Source organism: Urtica dioica, chromosome 10 (genome assembly GCF_054948205.1).
Source record: "Urtica dioica subsp. dioica isolate 48M chromosome 10, U.dioica_male_clone48M_v1_H2, whole genome shotgun sequence".
NCBI classification, from domain to species: Eukaryota; Viridiplantae; Streptophyta; class Magnoliopsida; order Rosales; family Urticaceae; genus Urtica; species Urtica dioica.
In genome coordinates this window covers 21,621,083-21,635,090 of record NC_142765.1, presented here as the reverse complement: position 1 = coordinate 21,635,090, position 14,008 = coordinate 21,621,083, and the positions used below count along the sequence as shown (strand labels likewise).

General features: G+C 32.3%; 2 protein-coding genes across 2 annotated transcripts; both read left to right on the top strand.

The window, feature by feature from the left end:
* The first annotated feature begins 2,083 nt into the window (after positions 1-2,083).
* Positions 2,084-3,028, top strand: LOC149383998 (uncharacterized). The gene is made up of 2 exons (XM_089629039.1): positions 2,084-2,423; positions 2,527-3,028. Exons 1-2 carry the CDS (start codon positions 2,317-2,319, stop codon positions 2,753-2,755), a joined length of 336 nt encoding a protein of 111 aa, XP_089485165.1. The 5' UTR covers positions 2,084-2,316; the 3' UTR covers positions 2,756-3,028.
* Positions 3,029-7,417: 4,389 nt separating this feature from the next.
* LOC149383997 (NADH dehydrogenase ubiquinone 1 beta subcomplex subunit 10-B-like protein (Complex I subunit NDUFS6)) lies at positions 7,418-8,626 on the top strand. Its single transcript, XM_089629591.1, has 2 exons — positions 7,418-7,579; positions 7,912-8,626. Exon 2 carries the CDS (start codon positions 7,925-7,927, stop codon positions 8,252-8,254), a length of 330 nt encoding a protein of 109 aa, XP_089485717.1. The 5' UTR covers positions 7,418-7,579; positions 7,912-7,924; the 3' UTR covers positions 8,255-8,626.
* Positions 8,627-14,008: the final 5,382 nt, after the last annotated feature.

Here is a 14,008-nt window from a genome sequence, read left to right as displayed (position 1 = left end):
AATGAGATCGTCTCATTAAGAAATCTTGACAATGTTTCGCTATTCAAAACCTCAAGACAAATACCTGTGAGCCTTTCTCCCCCAATTTTCCAATATCGTTGATTAAAATGGTCAAATGCTTTATGTCTTATAAGAGGGGCATCTCAAACACCTAATGATGGATATCCTCGTGAGAAAAGGGTCTAAGTAGTATTATGCATCCATTGTCTCTATTATATAGTAGTGCGAATATGCCGTTATCACCGAATCATTGATGCATAATTCATACAAGTTTGAAAGCATGTCTTAATTAATAGTCTAGGTTTGATCATATCATATATACATTATAACGTTGAAATAGTTTCAATGATTGCTGACGTATTCCAACATTCTTTCATAGTTTTCGATGAATTCCATTTTATTCAAAACTCAGTTAGAGATATACGGTCAAGAACACACAAAAAAAAAAAAAAAAAAAATACAAAACATAACTTTTGTAAATAGTAAAACGTCACTTTAGTTTTAAAATATATTTTGAACGCATTAATTTGTCTTTCGCTGCACTCGTCAGTCATGACCCGATCCGCAACTGCCTTAATTTGACCCATCTAGATTTTGTTTACAGTATCCATTTTTTTTTCCCTAATAACCCTCATTTGGAGTAGTTGGGTTAGAATCCATGTACTATCTATGTGAAATACTCACGCCAGATTGTTGAGGTTTTTTTAAAAGCTAGGTAAGGCTTCTTTGCAGTACCATATAACTATGAGCTATAGCCCATCTAATTTTGTAGTATCATGTAACTAGAGAATAATTAGAGGTTTTAGATCTTTACTACAATAACTAAAAAATAATAGTGCTTTTTCAAATTATAAATAAAACTTCAAACAATAAACAAAATTAAATAAAGGAGAGTTAGGCATATAGCTTATTTAAATCTCCTATGTTAAAATTTTAGCCGAAATTTTTAAATATTAAGAAAATAGCCTAAACGAGGCATGTACTATATATTATGTACATTTAAGCATGAGTTGAGCTATTTTTTTAATATTTGAATAATTGGATTATAATTTTAATTAAATGTAACCATTTGACTATTTCATATAATAAAGCTCCAAAAGTATCCGCATTTTTATAAACCATTTTGCAAACATCGAGAGAGAGAAATAATTATATATTTTTTAAGAAAAGCTATTCGCGGAAAAAAATAATTAGACTCGGTATTAATACATCTGTTTCGAAAAACACTATAACCACCTACAATTTCGTCTAGTTTGTAACTATGACTATAGCAGTCTAACATTTCATGGACCATCTAATATAAGCCCACAAAGAAAAAGAAAAAATTACCTTTAAAACGTTTGTTTTAAATTAATCTCTCAAGTATCTTATTTATTTTCTATTTCATAATAACTCTTTTTTTACGGTATGTTTTTTGTTATTTACAATTTTATTTGACTTATTTTTTCAATTTCCTACAGTTTTATTTAGATTTTAGTTTCATGTTCACAATTTCATTTCGAATGGTGATGTAGCTAAATAATCAATTTAAAGTTATGAATTTGTAAAATACTCAAGGTCAATTTAATTGAGTGAAATACCCAAAATATACAATAATCTGATTTCAAATTTTTTTTATTTCAAGATTAATTTTTTTGAAAGTGATAAATTATTTATAATAATCGTCAAAATTAATCTTAATTGTCAAAAAAATATTAAAAACATAAGTTTAATTATTTAGAACTGTTGAAACTTTGATTATTTTACTAATCAATACGTTTCACTATTTCGTACCATTTTCTATTTAAGAATTACAATACTTCCCGAAAATTGTGGAATCCCCAAAATAATTTGCGTGTGGAGCAACTAACACCTTATCTTCCTCTTGTTATATAAAAAAAAATAATAATAATAAATAAATAAAAACCCACAACTTGTCTTCCAACTACTCATCCAAACAAACAAACTGAACAAAAATAATTGAATTAAAACTGGACTGGGAATCGAACGGTGTAGATTCGACTGAGCAAAGAAGACGCGACTAGGAAGCAGCGCACATGGAGGCGGGTATAAAAGGCAACACTCATTCATTACATAAACTTTTTCCTCATTCATCGCCTCATTAATTCCAATACAACCCAACAATCCTTATCTCTCTCTTTTTTTTTCCTTTTTTTTTTCGGTATTGACCCTCTCTTAATTCAAAATATCTCTTCCTCTTTTCCTGCTGAGTACAGGTATTTATCTTCTCTCTTTTTCTCTATCTCTCTCTCTCTCTGTTTTTTTTTTCTTCTTCACATACGTTGTTGGTTGTAGTTAATCGAAGATAGATTAGGCATGGCGGGTTGTGAGGGATTGAGAGCGATGGTTTGTCCAAAACCACGTCGTTTAGGGCTCCAGAATCCTTCCGACGACCCTACCAGACCTCTCAGATATCCAATCAAGTAAGCTCTTCTTCTTCCAATTCTTCAATCTTTTTTTTTCCTTTTATTATTATCTTCAATTTTACTAACTTCCTATGATTTCGAATATATATAAAAAAAAAAGTCGGTTCCTCCAATCAGAACATTGCTCGGGAACGGAACTCCTGGATACGATTCTCGCCAAGGGTGGTGGTGGTGACGCGGCGTGTTCCCCACCGTACTTCAGTGGGTCGCCGCCCAGCAGAGCGGCGAATCCGGTGAGCCGAGATGTGCAGTTCGGCAATGGAGTGAAGCCGGGATTTGTCCGAATCGAGGGGTTTCAAAGGGACCGTGCTATCTCAGCCCGAGCTTAGCTGAGAGTCATACTTGACTTGTGTTGTGTGTATATATCATGAGTTTTTTTTTTTTTTTTGGGAGTACTGTTTTTGGTGTTGCACGAGACTTGTACATGTTCAAGTTGAGATTATGAGGATAAAATAAGAGAGAGAGAGAGAGAGAGAGAGAGAGAGAGAGAGAGAACTCTCTCTGGTGGTTTTGTCGTTGTAACATTTTCATTCTAAACAAACATAAGACGAGTTCAGTATTTTCAATTTATCTTTTTTTTTTTTTTTCTTTTACACAACATGATGATTTGATGCGTTGTTTGTTGACAAATCTTGTACCACGTGGTCTTCAATTCCATTTTCTCAGTTATTATTAACTCTAATTAAATTATAATAATGAGATTATTCCAAGAATATACTTAATTATAATAAATTAGTTATTATTTATTAGGAAGACTTTATTCCACTTTTAATATATATGTTATAAAAAGAACCGAGACAAATATGTCACGAAAGTTGATTTTTAATGACAATTATAATCATAAACGTGGAATAAAACTTTCCTAATAGTTAATGAGAAAAAAAAAATTTATAATTATTTATACTTTGAGAATAATCCCCTTATTGGCACCTGATCTCGTGATGTTATCTTTACCAAAACATGGACCCATTTGACTATATCAATTTGGCAAGATTTGATTCTACGTTATTTTTACTATTTCCACTAAATAAATATGCCATTACTTTTTACCATCCTTTGTTTACCAAGTCCGTTGTAATTGTATAATACTAATGGATCATTCAAATCACTAACCATACATTCTTTTATTTCTAAATTTTTTCCTCATCTTTTCTTTTACATCCAGATGCATGTTCCTGGTCGCGCTTTCATGGTTACATATACAGAGAAAACATATTTGGTAGAAAGCCAAAAACAAGTTATTGAATACACATTAGTCCAAACGTTTAAAAGCTAAAAAATGGATTAAAAACTGTTTTACACTTTTATTATTATTATTATTATTATTATAATAAGTATATAGTAATATTTTTCGCAAACTCATGATGCTACTATTCCGTTAACAAATGCGTAATCTACCGAGAAGAATGAATAAAGTACAATGTGATGGTGTTGAGTTATGGATGGTGACGAGTGACGTCACAACCATTCTCAATATTTTTGGTTAACTCTAAGGATGATATTACGTGGAACAAGAGGCTCTAAAATTAAGTGCCTCAAATGAACTTGACAATGCGAATAATGGTAGCCCAATGAACAGTAGTAAACTGACTAGCGGCATGAACAACATGGAAAGTATATTAGGGAGTAATATGAGATTGATAAAGTTGCCTATGGTTGTGCGATATGGACTTGGCTAGAAAAAGAAACATAATTAGATGGAGGTATCGAGTGTTGATCTTAAAGGAATTGTCAACAGTTTTGTTTCGGTAAGACGTATAAAAGACGTATAGTCTGGTTTTGTAGAAGAATAAACCACAATACCCATAAAGTAACCAACGTAGAAAATTTAAATATTTCATAGTAAAACAATGGGCTAAATTCTAGTTCAATGATTCAATTTCAACATAATCACCTATAATAATCATATCATCAACACACATGAATATAAGGATAAGAATCATGATGACTATGAAGGAAATCGAGTGTGGTGATCAAGGTGGATAACTTCTCAAACCAAAGAGATCCATGTTTAATACCATAAAATGTTTTACAAAGCTTGCAGACGTGACGAATTGGTGTGCAAAACTTGAGGGATATGTAACACAAGAATTACAAGATGTGTGGGTATGCACATAGTCTCAACTTGTTGGGGCAAGTGGGAGGTTCCCGGTGGAATTACTAGAGTCTAATAGGCCTAGTCGGGCAAAGCTCGGATACTTATAGTTATAACAAAATATTCATCATCAACAAACATCTTTTATTAGTTTTATCACCACCAAAGAAGCTATATATAACAAAGTATTATATGTACACTATGAGATCCTTATTGGTGTTGGAATTTTTCCTCTTTCTTAAAACATATAGAGTGATTGGGCATTGCAAATAAAGAAAAAAATCCGGTTAAAGAAAAATTTTTTATTTCAATTTTAATCGAAATTATTCGGTTAAAATTAACCGTACGATTAATTTTAATTGAATTTTCGGTTAAAATTAATCGTACGGTTAATTTTAACCGAATAAAAAACAATTAACCTAGGTTAATTGAAAAAAATTAATCGTACGGTTAATTTTAACCGAATAAAAAACAATTAACCTAGGTTAATTGAAAAAAATAATAATAATTTATTGTAAAGTTGTTTGTTTTCTCACGGAACATTTACAAATTGCCCAATTTTCGGTTAAAACAATTAATTGCAATTAATTGTCCACTTTTCTATTTCGGTTAACAATTAACCGTGAGAAAAAAATTCGGTTAATGGTTAATTGAAGTTAACCGAATTTTCAACATTAATTGCAAACCAAAATATGTTGTCTACTTGCGCGGAATCGGCCCACAAGCCCAGGATGGGGTCATAGGGTCTCATCCAGTGTAAAAATCAAGCTTGGCCCACAAGTGTTGAGCTCGAGTTTGGATGCATAGGTCCTAGGCTGCAGGCTGAGGATGCAAATTAACCATTTTGCATATTTCTGGATTGAGATGGTCATATGTCGCAAGTTGGTTGGAGAAGACTAATTCAACATCGGCTTGTCTTCCACGATACGCGAAGCTAAGAGGGGACATCAGATGCTATCACACTACTACAAATTCACATTTTTGGTGCGGAAGGATATTAGGTGCGACATGTCGCACCTGAATGTCGCACCTAAGCCCATATTCGGTGCGACATGTCCTAGGATCAGACCCTCGAAAATGCATTTTAAATTTCATATTATTGTTTTTCTATTATTATTATTCCATTTATGTGTTGAGCTCACGATTTATTGTTATTATTATCATTACAAATTATATTATTATATATATCGAGTGATCAAATTAATCTAACGATGAGAAATCGAACTTCATAAAAACAATATAAAATGGTACGATTGTCCAATGTCTTCGAGTGGTAGGCGTTTCTGTTTTTTTTCCATGTTTGTTTCCAAATCAATATCTATTTTTAGTATAAAATTTTATAGAAATGTAGGACACTCTCAAAACATGACAGAGATATAAACATCTATCACTTTCACTAAAAACAACTCAAATCCAGGTTTTTACATGTTAAAACATGTAAATGTTTGATATAATTTCTTACCTCGCATATATAGATCTTATATTAGTTATTTATTCTTGCTACCGTATGTTGGGGCCTTTCTATTAAAATTTTAGTTTACTTTACTATATACAGCTCCTCTATATTAGAATCACATATTGAATCCAAAACATTAATTAAATCTTTGTTCACTCAAACTGTTTTTGTTTTCTGTTTTTGTTTTCATATAGTTGTAGTGTAAAAAAATTTTGCAGTTGTTTTCAAATAACTGTTTGGTAAGGATTTCAGTTTTTTATTTATCTATTCAGTTTTTTGTAATTGTAGTGTAATAATTCACATAAAAATTAGGCGTCGAGATATATACTAATTGAAAGTCTTTGCTGTGAATATAATGGTCGTACTTTTAGTAATAATGATTGTTCACAAGTTCATCGGAAAACACCGTTTGTCTTTGTAGTCAATACAACAAATATCAAATTTTGATACCTAATGTTGACTCAAAATAGTGAAAACTCATGTGCTCGACGAGAAGATCACGGCCAGTTAATAGTTTGTAAAATGGAGTTCCGATTGTTTAAAGTTTGTCATAATTGTAAAACTTAAGGGCCCGTTTGGTAGTTAACTCAAAAAGTTTTTGTTTTCTATTTTCTAATTTTTGTAGTTGTACTGAAAAATTATTTTGCAGTTGTTTTCAAAAAGCTGTTTGGTACAGTTTTCATTTTTGTTTTTGAGAAATTGAAAAAACTGTTTGGTACAGTTTTCATTTTTGTTTTTGAAAAAATGAAAAAAATGAAAACTATTTGGAAAATGAAAACTATTTGGCGGCGATGGTGAGGCTCGGTGGTGATTGAAGAAGATGGCCGGATTTTTTTTTTTTTTCAAGTCTTGCGCGCGGGTGAGGAGAAGGAGGAGAGAAAAGAAGAATTTTTTTTCTTCCAAAAACACCTTTTATTTGTTTTCAGTTTTCTTTACTTTTTTACAAAACAACTTCCGAAAACACCTTACCAAACACATTTTTCAGTTTTGTTTCCTATTTTCACTTCTTGAAAAGTCAAAAACTCTTTTCAAGTCTGTAACCAAACACAGCCTTTCTAGGGAACGAAAACAAATTCGATAATCAAAAGTAAGGAAATGTCAAGAGGATATATTAAAAAAAAAAGGTTAAAAAAGTTGAGTGAAAAAATTAGAAAACAACTAAAAACTGTTTTATGATTTTCTTCATTAAAACAGAAAACAGTTTGAAAACTTTTTGAGTTGTATTCTGAGAATCATCAAACAAACAGTCAATTCAGTTTTTTCATAAAACTGTTCAAGTTAGAAAAGTCAAAAACAGTTTTAAGATGAAGAAACAAATATGGCCTTAATAAGTTTAGGCATGACCTTAAAATTCTAAAACGTGGGATTAAATTGCAAGAAAAAACAGACTTGTGTGGTAGAAGTCCGAGAGGGGAGGAACTTGAGGGATTTAACTGTAAATGTGAAAAATTGGACCTTTATGACCCACGGCCTTCTCTTTTTCATTCGAACCAAACAAAAACAACGACGACGAGCTTGAATAGTGGGAGAGAAGAAGAGAAGAGCCGAAGAAGAAGAAGTGGAAGAAAAGAGGAAGGAGTAGAGAATTCCGACCACACCAAGGTAAACCCTCACTTCTTCTCTTTTTTTTTTCCTTCTCTGTTTGAATCCCATAACCCCACACATGAAGTTCTAGGGTTAGGTTTGCTTTTAATATTTGAATCGGAGCTTGATTGGAATCGGCATCGGAATCGGAAACGGAAACGGAACTGGAATGTTTTCTCGAATTTACCAACAGAAATTAGGGGTTTTCTAATTTTAGAAACTATTTATTAATCTAGGGTTCGGATTGAGCCGATTTGAAATTTCATGGTTTGAGGTCCGAATACACGAGATTTGGGTGATTTTAGGGTTTGAGCTGGTCGATGAAATTGAATCCAAGAAACTGATGGCAGGGAATAGGGAAGAATGGGTCGGAAGAAGGGATTGCCGGAGTTCGACGAGGGTCCGCCGGAGGACTTCGATGCGGAGAATCCGTACAAAGATCCGGTGGTTATGCTGGAGATGAGGGAGTATCTGGTGAGGGAGAAGTGGATCGCCATAGAGAAGGCCAAGATCCTGCGCGAGAAGGTGCGGTGGTGCTACCGTGTGGAGGGAGTCAACCACCTGCAGAAGTGCCGCCACCTGGTGCGCCAGTACCTCGACTCCACCCGCGGCATCGGGTGGGGAAAAGACGGCCGACACCCCTCCCTCCACGGCCCCAAACCCGAGGTCGTCGTTGACGACTCTGATCTATGAAAAAGAAAATTAAAAAAAATCTATGGTTTTTCGTTTTATTGTTGTTGCAGGTGAGTCTGACCGAAAGTGTGCTCGCCTCTCTGCTTTCGTTGCTATTTCGCTTCATAAATAAATAAGTTTTTGACTTGATTTGCTATTTCGCTTCGATACGTTTGGAATGCTCTTGAATTGTCTTTGGCTTCTTTGAATTATGATGGGTATTTTTTTTCTTGAGCAATACCGACTGTGTTTCTGATGTCGAAACCAAAACGCAGAATGATATGTTAGCTCTGAGATGCTTTACTTCGACATATCACTGTGTCTTATATTAGTTGTTGCTGTCTTACGTTCAAAGTTCCGATCTTTCTGATAAAATTTTACTTTGCTCTGCTATATACAGCCCATTTGGATTAGAGCACTTATTCAGGATTTTAATGTCAGTTTTTTTTTAATACATTGTTGGAGCATCCTATTAGAATTTGGGTAAACCCTTTGATACAGTTGTAGAACATTTTAAATCAAGGCGACATACAAACTAAGGTCGGATCGAATCTAATACTGCGTACAAGTGATTGCGCAACATGGACAGAGTTCCAATGACAGAAAGAACAATAGGCACACTACAATTCGCTCTTTTAATTTACTCACATTGGTTTATAAAGACATAAATAACTGCGATCAGATGACTGAAGAAGAAGATTGATCTTCAACTTGCATGAAAAAACAAACAGTCCACAACGACCAAGAACCTTCGATGGTGATTGATACGGAGAGCCATCATCGACCGATGTCAAAAAACCATCGGGCGTGATAAAAACAGAGACCAGCGACCGACGCTGCACCATCGTCAACGGTGACAAGCGTAGAGACCCACGATTGACCACCATCGACGACAACTCTGTACCTCTGTCGTCGTCAAATGCAATTGATGACACAGTTGTCTCTGTCGTAACTCTCTCTCTCCGGTGACTCTCTTGTACACCGCCATTTTCCCTCATCCACTTGTACAAATCCGAGCATATTTGCACTTGTCCTGCACTACCACGACCAAGTTTGAGCTTTTGATACTCCGCGACCATCCCATGAGACAAAGGCGCTACGGTGAACGGAAGCCGTCGCCGTCATGTTGTGTTCAAAAGGGAAGGGGGAGAGACTCGGTGGCTAAGTTTTTTTTTTTTTTTTTTTTAAATTATTAAAAAAAAAAACATAGTTTCTAGTTTATGTCGATGTTATTATCCCATAGTTATCCTGTCCAATTTTTAATTATTTAGCTTCTTTCATAATTTATGACCATCATATCTGCATATTTAAAATAATTTTTTCCTCTCAAATAATTATTTTTTGTTTGGAAATTGCATGTAGTAGTAATATGTTTTTGAAACTTATCGCAAGAGTAGTGTGTTTAAAGTTTTTATCACGAAAATAATGATTTTTAAGTTGTAAAATATTATTCATGTAGTTTCTCCATTAGTTTTTTAGATTTTCTAAAAAATGTAAATATATATTTTTTCAGAGGGAAATTGCTCGAGGGACGATGATAGATGATCATCAATTCTTTTCCCGGCAAACTTTTTAGTATATAATAAATTATACCCTTAAATTCTAAAGTGGATCTAAGGGAGACATTGAAAACTAATACATTTAAACTTTCAAACAAGAATGAAATACAAAATGAAATGAATGCGAAATTAGCGGTAGATATCAATTCTAAGCATGGTCAAGGTATAAATTTCTCCATCTAGGCAGTAGATGAAAGAACTGTGCATAATTTTTCATATTTCATGCGCGAGTTAAACGGTGAATAATTTGCGGCTAACTCCATTAAAATATGCTTTAAAAAAAAAAAGGAGTGTTTTCACACACGCCTCAACAAGTGGGATTTGGATACCACTAAGACTGTTTAAAAAAAAAAAAAATCCAAATTCGTACAAAAATCTCAAAAAGACTGATATAAAAGTGTTGTGTTTGTTTAAATTATAGAGATTAGTGACAAATTTGTCACTGATTCACAGAAATTCGTCACATGTTTGTCACTAAACAGTAAACACTACTATATCAAGTCTTTTTTAGATTTTTGTACGAATTCGGAAAAATGATTAAAAACACTTCTAGTCTGGGAATTCCCCTAAGAAGATGCATACACTTGGATAAGTCAATTAGTCTAATCGAGTCGCACACTTGGTTATTTAAGGTTCCCCTAACAAAGCGCATTCATACAAAATCGATATTATATAACTTTATTTTTTTTTCCACGAATATTTACTAGCTAGCATTGTTAATCATACGAAAAAAAAGGTCTCCTAAATTTTCCTTGCTATAGAATCAAGCATCAAAATATTTAATTGGCCACACCTTATCAAAATCAATACAATTCATAATAGTTGAAAGTGTAGGAAACATAATGACACTTTTATTTTAGACATACACGTCAAAAATAGGGAATTGGACCTAAAGTTTAATATATTTCCAAAATAAAAAATAGCGGCATAAATACTTTATATTTTCATAAACATAAACTTAAATACTTAATATTTTTTTCGCGGAAAAATACTTAATGTTGGTTTTCGGTTGCACCGTTAAATAAAACCAGTTAAGTTTTTGACGGAAATAAACGTGACAGCCTCAGATTAAACACGATTTAATGTATTTTTTCTTAAAATTAAATAAATATTTATAATATCATTTTTATAACAAAAAAAATTAAAAAACAACTTTAATTAAAAAAGGTTTGATATTTAAATATTAATAAAGATTTTTCTAAAATGATATTATTAGTGCTTGATTAATTATAAGAAATAAATATTAAATCATTTTCAATAACTATATTTTTATAATAAAAAATTAATTAAGTATTTTTTTTAAACATGATATTATAAAAATAATAAATCGTTTTTAATATAAAACGTATGTAATATTAAAAAATTAATTATTTAATTATTTATGCATTATAAAAATGATATTAGTAATGTTTAATTAATTTTAAGAAAAAAATATTAAATCATGTTTAATCTGATGCTATCACGTGTATTTCCGTCAAATTTAACTATATAACAGCGCAACTGGAACCTAAAATTAGCTATTTTACAACGGAAAAAAATTGAATATTTAAGTATATATTTTGTAAAACATTAAATATTTATGCCGTCATATCCTCTTTCAAAATCAACCAAAAGCATAATTGAACAAGTGTCTCAGTGCACCTAATGTGAAATTATGTTTTTTCCCCCCTAACAAATTCCTCAAACCTCTCTCTCTCTCTCTCGCCATAATACACCAATGATGAACGAGAAAGACAGTCCTCCCATAAGGAAGAACCCCATTACCGCTTCCACCGTCGCGACATCCTCTTCGAAGCAAAAAAGGAAGTCTGTAAATACATCCACGTCCACACCCCCGAATCCCCAGAAGCAGATTGCAAAGCATTGCAAAGAAGAACGATATGTTGGCGTCTGATTCTTCATTTGATTATTTTGAACTCTCGCGGTATGAAATCAGGCCCGCATCCCAAAACCTAAGGCCAATCTCAATTAAGGTGAATTCTTTTGCTTAGTAATATATCTTGGTAATTAATTCTACGTATACTTAAGTTGTGCGTCCCTTAGGGTTTTTTTATTTTATTTTATTTATTTATTTCACTGCCTACATGTACTTGATTAAGTGATTTTGGGTTTAGTGTTGACTTTTTTTTGTTATTTTATGATTGGATAATAAGTTATAATTGATGCTTTTCATGATTGTCTGTGTGGATAGGTATGTATTCAGTTCATTTTATGGTTTGGATTAGTTTTTTTTCTAATTATTTATTTTTTCATATGATTTTGGCCGCGATTTATGTACTTCTGGTTTGGGTTAAATTTTCACCGATTATGTTGTATATGGTTGCATTAAGTTGTTTTTTGTATTGCAAATAACACGTTTTGAAGACAAATCAAGAACACACTATTTATGAAACTGGATCGTTAACGATTTTGAATATCCGAAAATTCTATTTTCGGTTATTTTTTTTATATAACACGGATAAACAATTTTGAAACCGGACAACCAGTTTTGAAACCAGATAATCGATTTGAACTGGATAATTGATTTCAATCAGATAACCAATTTTGAAATTTATTAATCAATATTTTATTTTTTATTTATAAATTAGTACAAAATTGTTGGTAAATAAATTGGTTTGAATTGGGTAACCGATTATGAAAGCGGATAGCTGATTTAACCAGTTTCAGAATTGGATAACCAATTTTCAAACTGGCAATCGGTTTTCATTATTCGGTTAACCGAATTTTGATTTTTGACTAATTCGGTCTAGTTATTGGTCCACAAATTTGAAAATCGATAATTTGGTTATGGTTTGTATAATGGGTCAAAATCGAACCGAACCGATCCAGTTTCAGCTCATTATGAGAGGAGTGTCAGATAGTGCTATTGCTTCCCACTAAGAATTTTGGATTATGAGAAATCGTCTCCTAAGATACAATAATGCACGAGAAAAACAATATACCACCGTCCGTACTTAATAGAATCTACAGTCCGAATACAACAAATAGAAAGAAAAGTAATATTTCAAGGGAGATGAAAGGTTATAGAGTCTTGCTTCGATCTATTTGAATGCTAGAGCATTCTTTCTCCTTTAATATGCAATGCATGCAATAATTACGTAGCATTGATGCTCGACAATCTCATTAATTATTACTGTTAATGCTCGGAGATTACAATCTATTTAAGCAATTCAAAATCATTAAGGTTAAAAATGTTAGCCACTAAGACAAGGTTAAAAACATGTGGGTAATTTAGCAAAATAGCCAACTCAAACCTTAAAAATTGTTAAAAAGTCAAGGTTTTATAAATATTAAGTAAATAACCAACAGTATTTAATTACCCGTCCAAGTTTACTAAAATGCCCAAAAAATTTCCCGCCCAATCGTCATTCCTGATTAATATTTAAAAAAAAATCAAGGAAAATCGGATTTTTGAGAATCGAGGTAATTAAAACACATTCATAACCGCTCACCTTCATTATCTCTCGGTTAGAAAAAAAAATCTCTAAAAAAAAGGAAACGTCTACTCCTACAAAAATATGTTCATCTTCCCCGACTAGCGATTTCGGCTGTAGAAAATATATCTGGTATGAATGTGTAGATGTTCTTGCTATTTTAACTAGTATTTACTATTTTTCGTCAAAGATTTACACAAAATGAAAAGAGAAAACTAGATTTTTGGGATCAATTATTGAATAACATGGATTTTGTGTTAGTCATCTTCCTCTGGGATAAAGAGTCGTGTATTGTTAATATTCGTGTATTGCTTATTCATAATCCTAGATTTTTGCCTTAAACCCTAGAAATTTTGCAAAAGAGATTTGGGGGTTCGGGTTTTAAATGGCTAGATGTGTAAATCTTGTTATGATGCCTTCATATCAATAATAGATGGATTGTTTAGTTTTTGGAATTGTGTATGGTTGTTGTGAATGGCGTTGGAAAGATTGACGATTTTGATGTATGTTCATATTTACATATATTTACTGCATAATATGTCAAGTTCTGAATTTGTTATAACAAGTGGACAACTTATACATGGCATGTGGTGTTATTAAATGGAAATATGTTTGCATGTAGATGTCAATGATTTATGTGTGATGTTGTTGAAGAATATGATGTCTAGGTATTTTACATGTTATTGTTTCTTTGTAAAAATGTGTATTTACTACAGAAAATGTCAATAAAAAAGTTGTTAATAAGATATTTCCATGTATTTACTGCAAAATATGTCAAGTCA